The 17,133-nt window shown below is 35.4% G+C and overlaps 1 protein-coding gene across 6 annotated transcripts in view; it reads left to right on the plus strand.

Annotated features, from left to right (window-relative positions):
* Nucleotides 1-17,133, plus strand: part of EEA1 (early endosome antigen 1) — a 419,318-nt gene that overhangs the window by 343,405 nt on the left and 58,780 nt on the right. For 4 of the 6 annotated variants that reach the window (XM_054696139.1, XM_054696138.1, XM_054696142.1 and 1 more), the window contains 2 exons: nucleotides 10,814-10,939; nucleotides 15,064-15,191. In XM_054696139.1, the coding sequence (XP_054552114.1) occupies nucleotides 10,814-10,939; nucleotides 15,064-15,191 (254 nt within the window). The remainder of the gene's footprint in view (nucleotides 1-10,813; nucleotides 10,940-15,063; nucleotides 15,192-17,133) is intronic. The other 2 variants (XM_054696141.1, XM_037513883.1) reach the window with 1 other exon arrangement.

The following is a 17,133-nucleotide window of genomic DNA, read 5'->3' on the forward strand; positions in this document are numbered from 1 at the left end:
GAAGGAAAAGAACGAAGAAAGACTTCGGGAACTATCTGACTCCATGAGGAAAGGAAATATAAGAGTTATAGGAATTCCAGAAGGAGAGGAGAGAGATGTAGGAACAGAGAAAATATTCCAGGAGATAATTGAAGAGAACTTCCTAAATGCAAAGAAGGAGATGAAAATTGATATACAAGAAGCAAGAAGAACACCAAACTTCCACGACGAAAGGAAAAATACAGCAAGACACATAATAGTAAAGCTCCCAAGAATCCAGGACAAGGAAAAAACAATGAAGCTGACAAGAGGGAAGAAACAGATAACATTCAAAGGAAAACCAATCAGGCTGACATCAGACTTCTCTGAAGAAACACTACGGGCAAGGAGAGAGTGGAGGGACATAGTCAACAGACTCCAAGAAAACAGATGCCAACCAAGAATACTCTATCCCGCAAAGCTCTCCTTCCTCTATGAAGAAAGAATAAGGACCTTCCCAGACAAACAGAAACTCTGGAATTTCGTTACGACTAAACCCCCACTCCAATAAATACTACAAGGAATCCTAAAGCCAGAACCTCAGAGGGACGAATAACAACGAAAGAAGGCCAAAAAAAAAAAGTTATTAAAAGAATAAATAAATAAAATCAAAGGAAAGACAAACACAATGGCAAATACAAATGCTAACATATCAATATTAACTCTAAATGTAAATGGACTAAACTCTTCAATAAAAAGACACAGAGTTGCAGCCTGGATTAAGAAACAAAACCCAACCTTTTGCTGTCTCCAGGAAACACATTTAGCTACAAAAGATAAAAATAGGCTCAAAGTTAAAGGATGGAAAACAATCCTACAAGCAAATGGACCAAAAAAGAAAGCAGGAACAGCTATACTTATATCAGATAAAACAGATTTCAAACTCAAAAAAATAAAAAGAGACCCCAATGGTCACTACATTATGATCAAGGGGACAATACTTCAAGAAGAAATAACACTCATTAACATATACTCACCAAACGAAGGAGCACCAAAATATATCAGACAACTGTTGTCCTCTCTGAAAACAGACATCAGAGAAAATACATACGTCATGGGAGACTTCAACACACCACTATCAACAATGGATAGATCAACAAGACAAAAAATAAGTAAAGAAACTAAAGCTCTAAATAAGGACCTAGAGCATTTGGGCTTAACAGACATCTATAGAACACTAAACCCCCAAAAAACGGAATACACATTTTTCTCAAGTGCACACGGATCATTCTCCAGGATCGATCACGTACGGGGGCACAAGACAAACATCAACAGATACACCAAGATTGAAATCATACCAACCATCTTTTCTGACCATGAAGGCATCAAACTAGAAATAAACCATAAAAAGAAGGCAAGGAACTTTCCTACCTCATGGAGATTAAAAACCACACTACTGGAAGACCACTGGACTAAAGAGGAGATCAAAGAAGAAATTTAAAAATTCTTTGAATTGAATGACAAGGAGGACACCAATATCCTAAATGTATGGGATGCAGCAAAAGCAGTAATAAGAGGAAAATATATAGCAATAGAAGCTCACATCAAGAAACAAGAAAGAACTCAAAGAAACAACCTAATCTCGAAGCTCAAAGATCTAGAAAAAGAACAACAAAAAAACCCCAAAACCAGTGGAAGAAAAGAAATAATAAAAACCAAAGCAGAAATAAATGAAATTGAAACTAAAAAAACAATCCAAAAGATCAATGAAACCAAGAGCTGGTTCTTTGAAAAAATCAATAAAATAGACAAACCCCTAGCCAGGCTCACAAAGGAAAAAAGGGAGAAAGCACAAATAAACAGGATCACAAATGAAAAAGGAGAAATCACAACGGACACAGCAGAAATCAAAAGAATAATCAGTAACTACTATGAACAGTTATATGGAAACAAGTTCAACAATCTAGAGGAGATGGACAAATTCCTACAACTCTACAGTCACCCAAAGCTAGATAAAGAAGAAATAGAACACCTAAACAGACCAATTACAAGCAGCGAAATTGAAATGGTAATCAAAAACCTCCCCAAAAACAAAAGCCCAGGACCTGATGGATTTACAAATGAATTCTACCAAACATTCAGAGATGAATTAGTGCCTATCCTTCACAAACTCTTCCAAAAAATTGAGAAGGAAGGGACAATACGAAACACGTTCTATGAAGCCAACATTACACTAATACCAAAACCGAACAAGGACAACACAAAAAAGGAAAACTACAGGCCAATCTCCCTAATGAACACTGATGCAAAAATCCTCAATAAAATTTTAGCTATCAGAATCCAACAACGTATCCATAAGATAATTCACCACGACCAAGTAGGATTCATTCCAGGGACACAAGGATGGTTCAACATCCGAAAATCAATCAACGTTATCCAACACATCAACAAAAAGAAATATAAAAACCATATGATAATATCAATAGATGCTGAGAAAGCTTTCGACAAAGTGCAACACCCATTCATGATAAAAGCCCTTGAAATTCTTGGGATACAAGGAACATACCTCAACATCATAAAGGCCATCTATGACAAGCCAACAGCCAGTATCATTCTCAATGGTGAAAAGCTGAAAGCAATTCCATTAAGATCTGGAACAAGACAAGGATGTCCACTCTCACCACTGCTTTTCAATATAATACTGGAAGTCCTAGCCAGAGCAATAAGACAAGAGAAAGACATCCAAGGAATCCAAATAGGAAAAGAAGAAGTCAAACTATCACTATTTGCAGATGATATGATAATATACATAGAGACCCCAAAAACTCCACAGAAAAACTAATTCAACTAATCAATCGGTTCTGTAAAGTGGCAGGATACAAAATCAACACGCAAAAGTCAGTAGCCTTCCTATACACAAACAATAAATCTGAAGAAGAAGAAATCAAAAAAACCATCCCTTTTATTATTGAAACAAAAAAAAATCAAATATTTGGGAATAAATCTAACAAAAGAGGTAAAGGACCTATACAAAGAAAACTATAAAACACTGTTAAAAGAAATAGAAGAAGACACAAAGAAATGGAAAGACATCCCCTGCTCATGGATTGGAAGAATAAACATTATTAAAATGGCCATCCTACCAAAAGCAATATACAGATTCAATGCTATTCCAATCAAAATTTCAATGTCATTCTTCAAAGAAATAGAACAATTATTGATGAAATTCATATGGAATCACAAAAAACCCCGAATAGCCAAAGCTCTCCTGAAAAAAAAAGAAGGGAATGGAGGCATCACACTCCCAGACTTCAAACAATACTACAAAGCCATAATCATCAAAACTGCATGGTATTGGAACAAGAACAGACATACAGACCAATGGAATCGAATAGAAAATCCAGAAATAAGCCCACAGATTTATGGTCAACTAATCTTTGACAAAGGAGCAAAGACTATGCATTGGAGCAAAGAAAGTTTGTTCAATAAATGGTGCTGGGAAACTGGGTTGCTACATGCAAAAGAATGAAGCTTGACCACTACCTCACACCATACACAAAAATCAACTCAAAATGGATTAAAGAACTAGACATAAGACCTGAAACCATAAAATATATAGAAGGAAATATAGGCGAAACACTACGTGATTTGCACATCAAAGACATCTTTACAGACACATCACCCAAAGCAGTGATAGTGAAGGCAAAGATAAACAGCTGGGCCTACATCAAATTAAAGAGCTTCTGCACAGCAAAAGAGACAATAACAAAAACAAAGAGATACCCCACCAACTGGGAGAACATTTTTGCACACAACACTAATGATAAAGGACTGATCACAAAAATCTGCAAAGAGCTGATGAGACTCAACAACAACAAAGAAAATAATCCCGTCAAAAAATGGGCAGAAGAGCTAAAAAGAAACTTCTCTGAAGAGGAAATGCAAATGGCCAACAGGCATATGAAAAAATGTTCAACATCACTTGTAATCAGGGAAATGCAAATCAAAACTACCATGAGATACCATCTTACACCAGTGAGAATGGCACATATTAAAAAAACTAGCAACAACAAATGTTGGCGAGGGTGCGGAGAAAAAGGAACTCTTCTGCACTGTTGGTGGGAGTGCAAACTGGTCCAACCACTATGGAGAGCTGTGTGGAGATTTCTGGACCTACTAAACATAGAGCTTCCATAGGATCCAGCAATTCCACTCCTAGGTATTTACCCAAAGGACACAGAAACATCAATTCCAAAGAACACCTGCACCCCTTTGTTTATAGCAGCACTATTTACAATAGCTAAGCTTTGGTAACAGCCCAAATGCCCAAAAATAGATGACTGGATCAAGAAGATGTGGTACATATATACCATGGAATATTACTCAGCATTCAAAAAAGATAAACACATGCAATTTGCAGCAACATGGATGGCGCTGGAAGGGATCATGCTGAGCGAAATAAGCCAAAAAGAAAAAAGAAAAATACCGGATGGTCTTACTCATAGCAGGAATCTAGAAAACTTAAATAAAGGACCAGGAAAATGAGTAACTATAAGAAAGTGAAAATCAAAATCAACAAAAAACTATGAACCAGAGACACTTTTTGGGGGTGGGGGGCGGGAGGGGAGGGATTGGGTCAGAATTGGGGGTTGCAATTGTATGGGGAATATAAAAATAAAATTTATTATTTAAAAAAAAAATAAAAAAATAATAAAAGAAAGGGCACCAAAAAATAAAGAAAAAAAACACTTTTATTTTGAAATCCCTCCTTTACCATCTGATTTTATTTCAAAATTGAGCTTCTCTAACATGCTGTTTATAATCACTGCCTCCTGCCTTCTCTTCTTATATTTGCTACCTATTTCTGGTGAGTAGAACATTGTATCGTTTGTGTTTAATAGTAATGAAATACCAGTTTTATTAATTAGTTTTTGTATGTCTTTTTCTGCTTTTTAAATTTTTTTATTTTTGTTTTAGGTGTAATTTTGATTATTGATGTGTTGTGAGTTAATTTTACTGTTTTTTTTTTCTCTTTTACAACAATTTGTTCTTGATAGTATATTCAGATACTCTGGATATAGTTTCTGTATTTCCTGCCAGAAGTGCCTTGATCAGCTACTACGATATGAGGGCTCCCAGAACCTGATTTATGCATGTGGATTCCCAAATATTGCTTCAGCAATATTATTGCTTTGTTGGACTTCTTTTTATTTCCCACTACTGTCCCTCTTTCTGCTTCCTCCTGCTTTCAGAAGCCTCACTTTGTTATTAGTGGCCACTAGTTTTTATAGATATTTTGTTTTGTTGAATTATCTTCTGTGTAAAGGTCCAATATTGTCTTAGTCATTTTGACTTGCTTTGCTACTCATAATTCCCTTAAATTCCTTCCATCTTGTTGTACGTGGCAACATTTATCTTTCCATGTGGCTGAATAGCATTCCATTGTTTGATATATCACCTCTTGATCTAGTTCTCTGTTAGTGGGCACTTGTCTTATTTCCATTTCATAGCTATTGCCAGTAATACTGCGCTAAACATTGTAGAACTTAGAATTTTTTTGAGTTGATGGTGTCATGTTCTTGGGGTAGACTTTGTTTTGAAATCTGCTAATCATTCTATATAAACCTTTAAACTGATGAATTTAAGCCACTTACATTTAAGGTGATTATGAGACCGAAGTGGTTACCTCCATTTTTTAATATAAAAATTGTTCTTAGTTTGTCATAATTTTTTGACATCTTCCATTTGTATTTCCTTTAAGTTCCATTTCCTTGTCTTTTGTGTTACTTCTTCTGATTTTTGTTTGAAGTTTCTGTTGAAGTTAATATATGATGGACAATTTTTGTTGCCCATTGATTGACTTTCCTTCTCCATGTTGTATAATTTAGATGTTTATTACCTCTATATTTGTTTATTCTGTTTTGTTGGTTTATGATAACCCTTTAGTCTGGAGTGGTGTTGATAAATTCTTTTAATATTTGCTTTTCATTGCAGCCTCTTACCCTTCATTTTGTATTGAATGATAAGCTTGCAGGGTAAAGTGTTCTAATGTGGAAATTTTTGAGTATTTGTTGTTTCCTGCCATTCCTTTCTTGCCTCTAATTTTTCTACTGAAAAGTCTGCTGATAATATAATTGGTATTCTTTTTAACATTTTTTAAAAAAAGATTTATTTATTACAAGAACTGGGGTATAGGTCAGAGGTGCGGGAGGGTGAGAGAATTTACCAGAGACAGAGTGGGGAGCAGAACAGGCAGATGGACCAAAGACACTGCTGAAGGGAGCAGCAGGCGAGGCAGGAGAGGTCTGCCGTGCCATGTGGGTTTCTCCCTGGCTGGCCGGGAATCGAATCCATGCTGCAGAGGCTGCGGACAGGCTGTGCTCAACCCGCTGCACCACCGGGGAGGCCCTAATTGGTATTCTTTTATAGGTGACTGTACTTTCTGTCCTTATCATTGCCTTGAGCTTTTTTGCTTTTTTTTTTTTTTTTTAATAATGTGTCTTGAGTAAGTTGCTCTGGCATTTTGTTTGGAACTCTTTGGGCCTCTTGCTTCAGGACATCTGATTCATTTTCCAGATTGAGATGGTTTTTAGTGATTATGTCTTTAAATAAATTTTTTATGGTGTTCTCTTTCTCTTCTGGAACCATCATGATGCTATTATTTCTCTTTAGGTTATCCCAAAGAGCTCTTACATTTTGTTTTTTCTCTTTGCTGTTCTGTTTGTGTTATCTCTACCACTGTGTTTCCAGGCTTACTAATTCTCTTCATTATTTGCATTTGTCTACTTTTGAGGCCCTCTGATGTATTTTTAAATTGTTATAGAATATCTTAGATTTGTTTGCTCTAGTTGTAACAATTTTATGTTTTCTCAATTTATATTGTGTTCCGGTTTTCCACTATCCATTGTTTTTCTTAATTTAGCAAGAATGATTGTAATTGTTGTCTTAAGTTCTTCTCTAGGCATATTTCATAATTCTTCTGTATTGAGACTTCTTTTGGGTTTTTTTTTTCCTTCTGGCATTTGTGATATATTCATATGTCTCTTTAATTTCAGTTTTATGGGTTGTAATTTTTTTCCTTTATAAATTAGGTTTATAACCCTTTGATAGTAAACTGGGTGTAATCCTAGGTATTCTAACCAGGATCTCCAGGTGTCTGTTATTTCACAGACTGCTGCTTTTTTTAGTTAAAATCCAGGTTAATGCCTTCCAGTTATTCTTAGAATAAGGTCTAAATTATTTAGCTTTTTCCAGAATTTTTTTTATTTTTATCTTTTTGTGATCTGTTTCCCGCTTATATATATTGCTTCATTTCTTTTCAATCTCCCATTGCTCTTTATTCATGTGTAATAAGGTGATTGTGAAGTGTGCCAAGTTTTCTCTTATCCTGTACCTTTACATATGCTGATCTCTGTGTCTTACTTACTCTTTTATTTTTTTTTTTTTTTGCCTCAATCCATCTCATTGTTCCTAAAGTCTCATTGTAGATGATTTTCCCAGTAAACGTTCCTTGACTCATATTGGAACAGGTGTTGCTGCTGCTTGTAGTTCTGTGGAACCATAGTCCCAATTCTCCTGAAAATCATGATTATTTTGAGGTTAATTAATTTATTAAATATTTGTTGTTGCCAGACACTGTTATGGGCGCTAGAAATAGGACAGTGAATAAAATAATAAAAAAATCTTTATCCTAGTGGAGATTACATCATAGTGGTGGCAACAGGCAAAACCCCAAATATTATAAAAATGTATGGTAGGAGAAAGTTGATGTTACTGAGAAAAATAAAGCAGGGGAGGGGTGATAGGGAAGTGTTTTAAATGGTTGCAATTTCAAATAGGATTGTTAGGGAAGACTGCTCTGAAAAAAGGAACAGCTCAAAAAACTAAAACAAGTGAGGAAATGAGTCATTGGATTTCTGGAACAAGCTTGTTTCAGGCATGTGGGGCAAGTGGAAAGTCTTTGAGGTGGAGCATGCCTGGCATGTTGAAAAAGCAGCCAGGAGTCTAGGGTGGCTCCCACACAGAGAGCCAAGGGAGAGTGGGTCAGTGAGGTAATTAGGCCCACCTCATGTCGGGCCTTATCAGCTGTTCTAGAGAGGTTTTAGATTTTCATTCTCAGTGAGATAGGAAGCCATTGGAAAGTTTTGAAAAGTGACAGATTAATGAACATTTTTATAAGATAAACTTGAGCTGCTGTGTGGAAAATATACTTCTAGTAAGGTAAAGATAGAAGAAAGCTTGTTAGTAGGTTATTATACTGATCCATGTACACATTACTGTGGCTTGGATCAGGGTGGTAACAGTGGAGGTCCTGAGATTCTAAATTCTTTTTTTTTATTCAAGCACTGTGTACAGTCAGAAGCGCGGGAGGGTGAGAGAATTCACCAGAGCCAGAGCGGGGAGCAGAGCAGGCAGAAGGACCGAAGCACACTGCTGAGGGGAGCAGCGGGCGGCAGGAGAGGTCTGCGTGCCATGTGGGTCCCTCCTCCAGTGGCGGGGAGCTGCCAGGGATCGAACCGGCGCCGCAGAGGCTGCGGGCAGCTTCGCAACCCAGCGCTCAACCACTGCGCCACCAGGGAGGCCTGGTCCTGAGATTCTAAATCTATTTTGAAGGTAGTTCTGATAGGGTTTTTTGGTTAGTTAGTAAAATAATATAATTATTTTACTTTGTAACATTTTCATTTACCCTTATGTTCTCAGCACAGTAACATGATAGATGGAGTATAGTAATATTGTTCAGTAAATACTTTTTGAGTGAATGATTGAATGCTTATTTCTGGAAAGTTGCAGCCAAGAAACCAGGTAAAATGAAAGACAGCATAAAGTGATCATCTAAAAACAGAGGCAACAGTGCATTCTTTCAAAGGAGTATTCTTGACCAGGATGTGGTTGCTTAGAAGACAGCTCTTTCATCAGTTAAAAAAAATGAATGCTTTTTCTTCACTTTCATCCCCTGGCCAATCTCCCTTTAGGACTGTTCTGACAAGATGATATTAATGACAGTCAATATTTGTTGGATGTTTTCTTTGTACCAGGTGCTATGATAAGCACGTCACATTATTATCTCATTTAATTTCTTGTGGAGACCCATATGAAGTAGGTGTTTTGTTATCTCATTAACAGATGAGGAAATTGAAGGTCATACAAATGACTAAGAGTGGTGTGAATCCAGGCTTTATTCCCAAGCTTAGCCCTTAGCTGCTACCCAGTCTTGATGCTTATTTTATTTTATTTTTTAATTTTTATTTTTTAATTTAAATTTTATTTTTATATTCCCCATACAATTACAACCCCCTTATTTTGACCCCAATCTTTCCTTTCCCTGCCCTCCACCCCCCATAGAGTGTCTCTGGTTCATGGTTGTTTGTTGATTTTGATATTGTCTTTCTTATAGTTATTCTTTTTCCTGGTCCCTTATTTAAGTTTTCTAGATTCCTGCTATGAGTGAGACCATCCGGTATTTTTCTTTTTCTTTCTGGCTTATTTTGCTGAGCATGATCCCTTCCAGCTCCATCCACGTTGCTGCAAATTGCATGTGTTTATCTTTTTTGAATGCTGAGAAATATTCCATGGTGTATATGTACCACATCTTCTTGATGCTTATTTTAGAACCTTGTTTGCAATCCTTCCTTGTTGTGAAATGATTTTAGTGGCTAAAGGATTATCCTAGCCTCCCAGTTCTTTAGTGTTATCAATGCCAAAGGTCTCTGTTCTTTTTTCTAGTTACTTCAGCCAGTGGTGGCACATTCGGTCTTATGATTAGTCAGAATAGTTTCACCAGAACTGTTAAAACTCTATCTCCCACATTATTACTGTAACTGCCTGTCCTCTCAAAAACTTACTTTCTCATATTCTCACTATCAGAGTCCTTTCTGAGTATTTCAGATTCTTAATTTCCATCTTTTCTTCTAGTTTCTCAACCTTTCCTGGCTTCATTTCCTTTTCTTTTAATTATACATTTAAAAACAGTTCATAATGTTGAGTATCTCAGGCACTCTACTAAGCATTTTATATACTACTCAATAACTGTAGAAGAGTAAGTGCTGGTATTGGCTACATTTCATAGACTAGGAAGCTGACATTTGGTAAAGTGGTTCCTTAAGATCACATAGTAAGTATTAGTTAGACTCAAATCCACATATACTTTTTGACACCAAACCTCATGATGTTATAACTTATTGTCTTCATTTTATTTACTTTCTCCCTGGTGCTCCCAATCCTTATATTTGCTTCTCCCTCTGCTGGTCCTATCTGACAAAACCCCAGAACTTAAATCAGTGAAATAGCACACATTTAAAAATATAGATATTGTTCATCATAGGGAATTTGGGAGATTGTTTTAAAATTATTTTATTTGGCTCAGAAATTAAAAGCAGGGGTCACTTGGGAATTATGGGTGTGGGGGGTGAGATCTCAGGATAGGGGAAAATGGTGAAGACTAAAAATTGCTTTCATTATAAGCATTTTGTTGTTTAACATCTCATATCACATAAAGGTATTTGTTATGCCTGCCAGTCGTTTCTCCATCTAAAATAAAAACTAATTTGCTAATTACAGTGTGCAGAGGTAGAAGGACAAAGTATCATAAAGAAAAAGAGCAGTACTCCAAGGGAAACAAGTGATGACTGTGATATAATTGAACCAAAGGAAATTTACAGCATAAAGTTGGGAACTAATTTTTGAGGTCCTACTTTGGATATATCTTTCACTGTTAGTACAGTTACTACTTGAAAATTGACTTACATTACTAAAAAAAAATATACTAATTACTTTCCAGTTATGTCTATTTTTATCATCTTTATTTTGTTTTAGAGTTTTTTTTATGTATATCCTCCTAAAAGTTGTTATTTCACAGGGTTTCATCTGTCCATTATGTATGAAAAGATGCATAACTGCTATTGATTTGTCGGAGCATTACCAGAAAGTACACGCTGAAAATGAAACAAGAGGACAGGAACTTCTTAATGACTCCAGTGTTACTGTGGGTCTTGTATATTTTGTTTTAGCAGCTTGGTTATGGGTTGCTCAAAATAGCTTTGTTTTTCCTTGCCTTGGTGCTGCTTAACTCTTTATGCTACGGGGAATATGGATTACTTTAATTATGCATGCTTTAAAAAAGGTTCAATAAGGAAGAGAGGCTCTTGGGAAGTCAGCTTGGTTTCTTTTACTATTTGCATCTATCATTTTGTAAATTTGTAAGTGAATATAAAAGTTTAATATTTTTGCATAACCTTTGCCCTGAGATCTGGACTGTGAAGTGATTGATGTATGTTAATGTTTGTAAATTATGTCTTTGTTGTTAATTTTGTTAATTTTTAAATGAATGTATTAAAATGTTATAGGTTAAAATGCTTTACTTTTATAGAAGGAGGACTTTTCATATGAACAGCTGCTGTCTCTATATGGAAAAATATACATTATTAGAATCTGTGTTTATCACTATCTCTACCTTTGTTTTGACTCCCCACACCTAAGGGAGGTGACAGAATGAAACATATTCTTCATTAATAGTGCATCACTCAAATTTTTCTCGGTAGTTTGTGCTGGTACATATCTAAGGTTGAGGGCCAGTGAGGGGAAGTATCACCCACTTTTAGGTTGGAAAAAATTTTAAGATGATCATGATATATAGATATCCTTTTAAATATCTTTGTAGTAGTCTAAAAATGCAGAGCATAGCATTTGTGAGTTTTTTTCAAATCTTATAAAAAATGAAGCGTTTTGTAGTATGGAAGACAAAATAAGCTTTCTCTGAGTACAACTGTAAGATTATAAGAAAACAGTCTAACCAAACCTTCACTTATTTGACATATTACTAGAGTACCTTAATATGCCAGTTATTTTGAGGTAGGTATAAAGGAGATAAAATGATAAGACATCTAAGACATGATCTCTACCCCAGGAAATTTCTTTAATTAATATTTGTATAAAACAATGCAATAGCTAATTTGGCTTGAGGGGATCTCCTGAAAAAACTGAACGGGCAGGCAGTTAAATTAGACATTCTTTAGGGTGATGGGGAAAGTGCCTGCATATGGGAGAGCACCTGTTCTACTAGCTGGAGTAGTTTGAGCAAAGATGGAAGCATAAAAGAATCTTGGAACTCTGCTTAGCATTTACCTGTTATCTTCTTTCTAGAACCTGTGAGTCATCTTTTATTAATTAGGTGTTAGTTATCAAAAGTGACAATTGCATCTACTTGTCACTTAGATAGGAACTTTCCTTTTAACTGGAAGGACACTTGGTACAACAGGGATATCATAAGTATTAAGTTAGGTTCTTAGCTGCAGTGTCTCTTATTTTAACTATTTGGTTTTTTTTATTTTTTGTTTGCTTATTTTTACTATTTGTTTGCTTACAATCCTTGTGTGGAAATTATTGAAATTAGCAACTTCAATCCCCTTGTTTAGGAAAAATAGAGGAGTCTTTAATATTCAGAATTAGACTTTAATATCCAGAATTACAATGTCTGTGAACTAAGAAGATCATACACTCTGTTCATGTGACGTCCTTCAGGCACTTATTCTGAGCTTATTTTAAATGAGTGATGTATTTTTAATAAATAAACTTTCCCCTTTAATCTGCCCTTATCATCCACAGACGGCTAACATTGCTAGAAATGGCATGCAAGTAGTTTTTAGAAATGTTTGTTGAAATGCAAAACTGGGTGTAGGAAAAACTACATAAAATGTGGGTACAGCAATTAAAGAAGCTTGCCAGCTTTAATAGAATGGAAGACATCCATTTGCTGATTATATTTATGCCCTTGAGACATCAAACAGGTTTAATATATATTTAAGAAGACAAGGAAGTACATGTGTACTTTTGAGAGATTTATTTATATAAGAAATGTCCCTAAATTCAAGTTTTATGTCAGCATGCAAGCTCTAACCACATGGAAAATTCACTTAGGTAGAATATTTCTATAATTAAATATATATCACTGAATTTCTAAATATTTGGAAGTCATAAGGATGTATGGCATACCTTAATGTGATCATTAGCTTTCTGGATCCTTAGGTATCTAGAGCCAAAACCTGGAAGTAGAGACAATTATCAAACAGCCAAAGTTGTGAAGATTAAATAGTATAGTTTGGATCCATATTTTCTGAGCAACCCTATAATTTGCCTTCTAGTTACTAGTGGAAGCTGAGACACAGAAATGATGGACTAAGTATTATAGGGGTTCATATGCTGTTGCACTCAAGGCATGTTGGCTAGTGTGGTCCAGCAGTTATTGGGTAGAAGTTATAGGGTGTCAAATTAAGTGTAAAATAGAACAATTATGGAACATGATGGTAGATAATAATGGTTGTGAAGAAAGAGAGCATAACATTACATAGATTAACCCACTGGCTGGGAGCATTCATTCAGCTGATAATGCTAAATGCCAAATATCTCTGTAGCCTAGCGGCTATCTCTGTTATTTTGCTGTCCATAGCACATTCTCAGTTACTACTGTCTATGCTCATTTCAGGAGTTTCTTAGGGAGTCATTGTGTTCATTTACCTGTCATCCCCCCCTGCCCTTTACTCTGGCTCAGTGATCAGAACATAACACTTTTTCCCATATGCAGTGTGGCTGTGATTCACACCTCTTCCTGCACTTAGTTCGTGTTTCTCCACTTGCTTTGAATGTCTTTCTTTTCTCCCTCACAAGTAATCTCCTACTCATTTTTTAGTACCTAATTCCAGCGTCACATACATATAAGAGGTATGTATCTGTACTTTTTGTACAACATTAATTGCTGTCATAGGCAGATTTGGATACCTCTTCTCTTTTGTTCCCCATAATTCTTTATGTATATGTACTTGTTATGGCTTTGGTATGTTTTGGGTTACATGTGTATAGCCCCAGTTCTTAGTGAGCTTTGATTCTTTCACATAATGTGCATAAATAATAAACGAGGGCGTGCTATTTGTATGGCACCCAGTGAAGGAGCAAAGTTTTATTTATTTATTTTTTTAGTTTTTATGTATTCAGAGTAGTTAATGCTTAGCTCCATCAAAGGGCTTTATAATCTATAAGCTGTCAAAGATCTGTGTTTTCACCAAATTTTACACTGCCAGGTTCATTGATATTTTATTAAATAAACATAGGTTGTAAAAAATATATAGTGGGCCTCCCCTGGTGGCGCAGGTTGAGCGCTGGGCTGCGAGGCTGCCCGCAGCTTCTGCAGCGCCGGTTTGTTCCCCGGCTGCCGGCCAGGGTCCCACACCCCACACACACAAAAAATATATCTATATAGTATGTTTGAAATAGCACTGTAGTTATTGGGAAGACATAGATGTAAGGCTTCAGTGTATTGTGTATTACAGTGAATGTAGAAACATGACAATCTAGTGAGAATAGTATTTGAGGGAAAATATGATTTAATGCAAAGACAGGGAAGTGTGAGATACCATGATGTGTTCGTAATAACATCGTTACTTTAGTATTGTTGAAATATGTAGTACAGAGTGAGAAGTGTCCAGAGATCAGACTGAATAGGTCATGTAGTCATGCAGGATGTTGTATGCCATAACCATGTAATAGTTTTGGAATTTCTTGTGTTTTTCATACTTTATGGAACGCTGCATTAATTTTAGGCTTCTGCAGTGTTAATCTTAGGTTAGCAAGGAAATTTATGACTAGAATGCTTCTTAGCTGTTATACATACTCTTTGGTAATTATGAGTTATTTGCTCTATTACCTTTTTCCTCAGTGGTCAGAATGCTTCTTGTTCTTAACCTTTGCTCTTTTTCCTATGAAATAGATTGGAGAAGATGTATCTTACAAATGAGGATATTATGGGAGAGGGATGTTATTCTAAGTCTTTAAGACTAGTCTAGATTAGAGCTAATTTTTAAGATTAGAATTCAATACTCTAGCCATTAATTTATTCAACCAAAAAGATTGTTGTGAGGGTTTTCTTTATAGTTTGTTAACGTCTACTGTGATAGACTGTGATGTAGGTACAATACCAGAATTTGATCTTAATACCACAAATTATAATTTTCTTAATGACATCATTGGTGTGGATTTGATATTTGACTATTTCATAATATACAAATTATTTTGCTATATTAAATACTATTTGAAACCTTTTCCTGCCTCTTTCTGTAGGGTTTCATATGTCCCCAGTGTATGAAATCCCTTGGATCTGCTGATGAACTTTTCAAACACTATGAAGCAGTTCATGATGCTGGTAATGACTCGAGTCATGGAGGAGAGACTAATCTTGCTCTGAAGCGGTACAGTATAACAGTTTTGAAGTATATTCTGTTATGAATATATGTGGTGCCATTATTTAATCATGAATAACTTGTGAAATCCGTAGTGTTTTTAAATCTGTCCCCACTTATTATGGTCTTCCTCCTTTATTTTTATATCCTATTCTGCCCTTGACCAGCAACTATCTCTGTCTGCAGAGGTTGTCTTTAATGAAAACTGTGAGTTACCAAAACAACATTAAATTATGCTCAGCATATTCTGTTTAATAAAGAAATCTTGTGCTTTGTTTAGAAGATTTTATAATAAGTTGTTAAAACAATGTATTTAACTAGGTATTAAAAAATCAATCTTTTACAATTACCAACATAACTATTAGCACATATACATATTCTACTTCTTGCCAGTTTTACCTGACTGTTGAGAATTAAAGAAAATAAAATGTAATTACATGATTTTTTCCAGCTATTGGTGAGGACTCTTGTCTTATATTCCCAATGGGAAAGAAAACTTGAATTCATTATGCTTTTTTTTTCTTAAAAAAAAAAAAAAGTTTCTCACTTAATATGCTGTAACACAAAAAATAGCACGTAACAGAAAAATATTATGACCATATAGCTTTGTGATTTATAGATAATATAGAACTATAAAACATGGTTTTTTTAATTTGTTTAAAATATGTGAGACTATCCAATGCTTTAGGAAAGTATGACTCTTCCCTTAAGCATGACTATTAATGCTCTTCAGTATTTCATGTGTTAGTAATATTGGATATTAATCTTTTGTCATCTTTAGGAAATAGATACTTGTTAAGTCACATTTTAAATGTTTTTATATTAATATCAACTTAGCAGAGTTGCTTTTCCAGCTGTGTATTAGACAATGCTCAATATATGAGCTTTCAACCTAAAAACATCCACAGCCTACCCTTGCTGTTGCTTTCTAACTTTCCATTCCAATTTTAGCTCACTGAAGCCTGGTTTCTGCCCTAACATTCTCCTAAAACTGCTCCTTCAAAGGCCACAAAGCTGGATTATTTTCAGTTCTTATCTTATTTGACTTTGGTTTTGGCAATCTATTACCTTGTAACAATACACTTAAATTTAGTGGTTTAAATTGATAAGTTTATTACATCTCATGATTCTTTGGGTTGATTGGATGGTTCTTCTGTTTTAACTGTTGTAGACTGACATGATGGGAAGGCCAGAAGGTCCAATAAAGCCTCACATTCATGATTGGAGCTGGTGTTGGGTGCTGACTAGGAGCTCAGCTGGGGTTATATGCCAGGACCCTCTGTTCTCCTTCATTTGAGCTTCTTCTCCATGTGGCTGCTTGGACTTATTCACAGACCAGCAATTGGGTTCTAAGAAAGAGCATTCCAAGAAGAAAGAAGCATACACTACCAATCTTCTTAAGTCCTGGATTTAAGAGTGTCAGAGTGTCATTTCTATCACATTATATTGGTCACAGTAACCACAGGGCTACTCAGGAGTCTGAGGGCCAGCTCAGATTCAAGAGGCCAAGAAATAAACTCTCAATGGAGGAATAGCTTTTGCATTTGGAAGGGAAGAATTTGAGTATCAACCATCTCTATAGACTGCCATAATCTCTACAAATTTGGTGCTACCAAATTTTTCTCTTTTTCTTTTAAACTTTTTTGAGACATCATACCATTATGATCATTTTTTTTTTTAATTTGTTTGCTTCTCCTCCGTGTATTCTACCTGAGAAGTATCCACATACATGACTTGCTCCTAAACTACATCTCCAACCTAGAATTATCTCCCAAGTTACCTACTAGATATCTTGACTTAGATGTTCCAGAGGACATTTTGAAAACAGGGTTCATTATATTTCCTTTCTACTATTATTTGGTGAAAGGTAGCATTATCTTTTCATCCAGTTACTAAAGCCAGATAATGATGTGCTCGTTTTATTTTATACAGGTTGTTTTGTATGTTATAC

This window comes from Talpa occidentalis, unplaced genomic scaffold (genome assembly GCF_014898055.3).
Source record: "Talpa occidentalis isolate TD23 unplaced genomic scaffold, MPIMG_talOcc4v2.1 talOcc4.16, whole genome shotgun sequence".
Classification (NCBI taxonomy): Eukaryota; Metazoa; Chordata; class Mammalia; order Eulipotyphla; family Talpidae; genus Talpa; species Talpa occidentalis.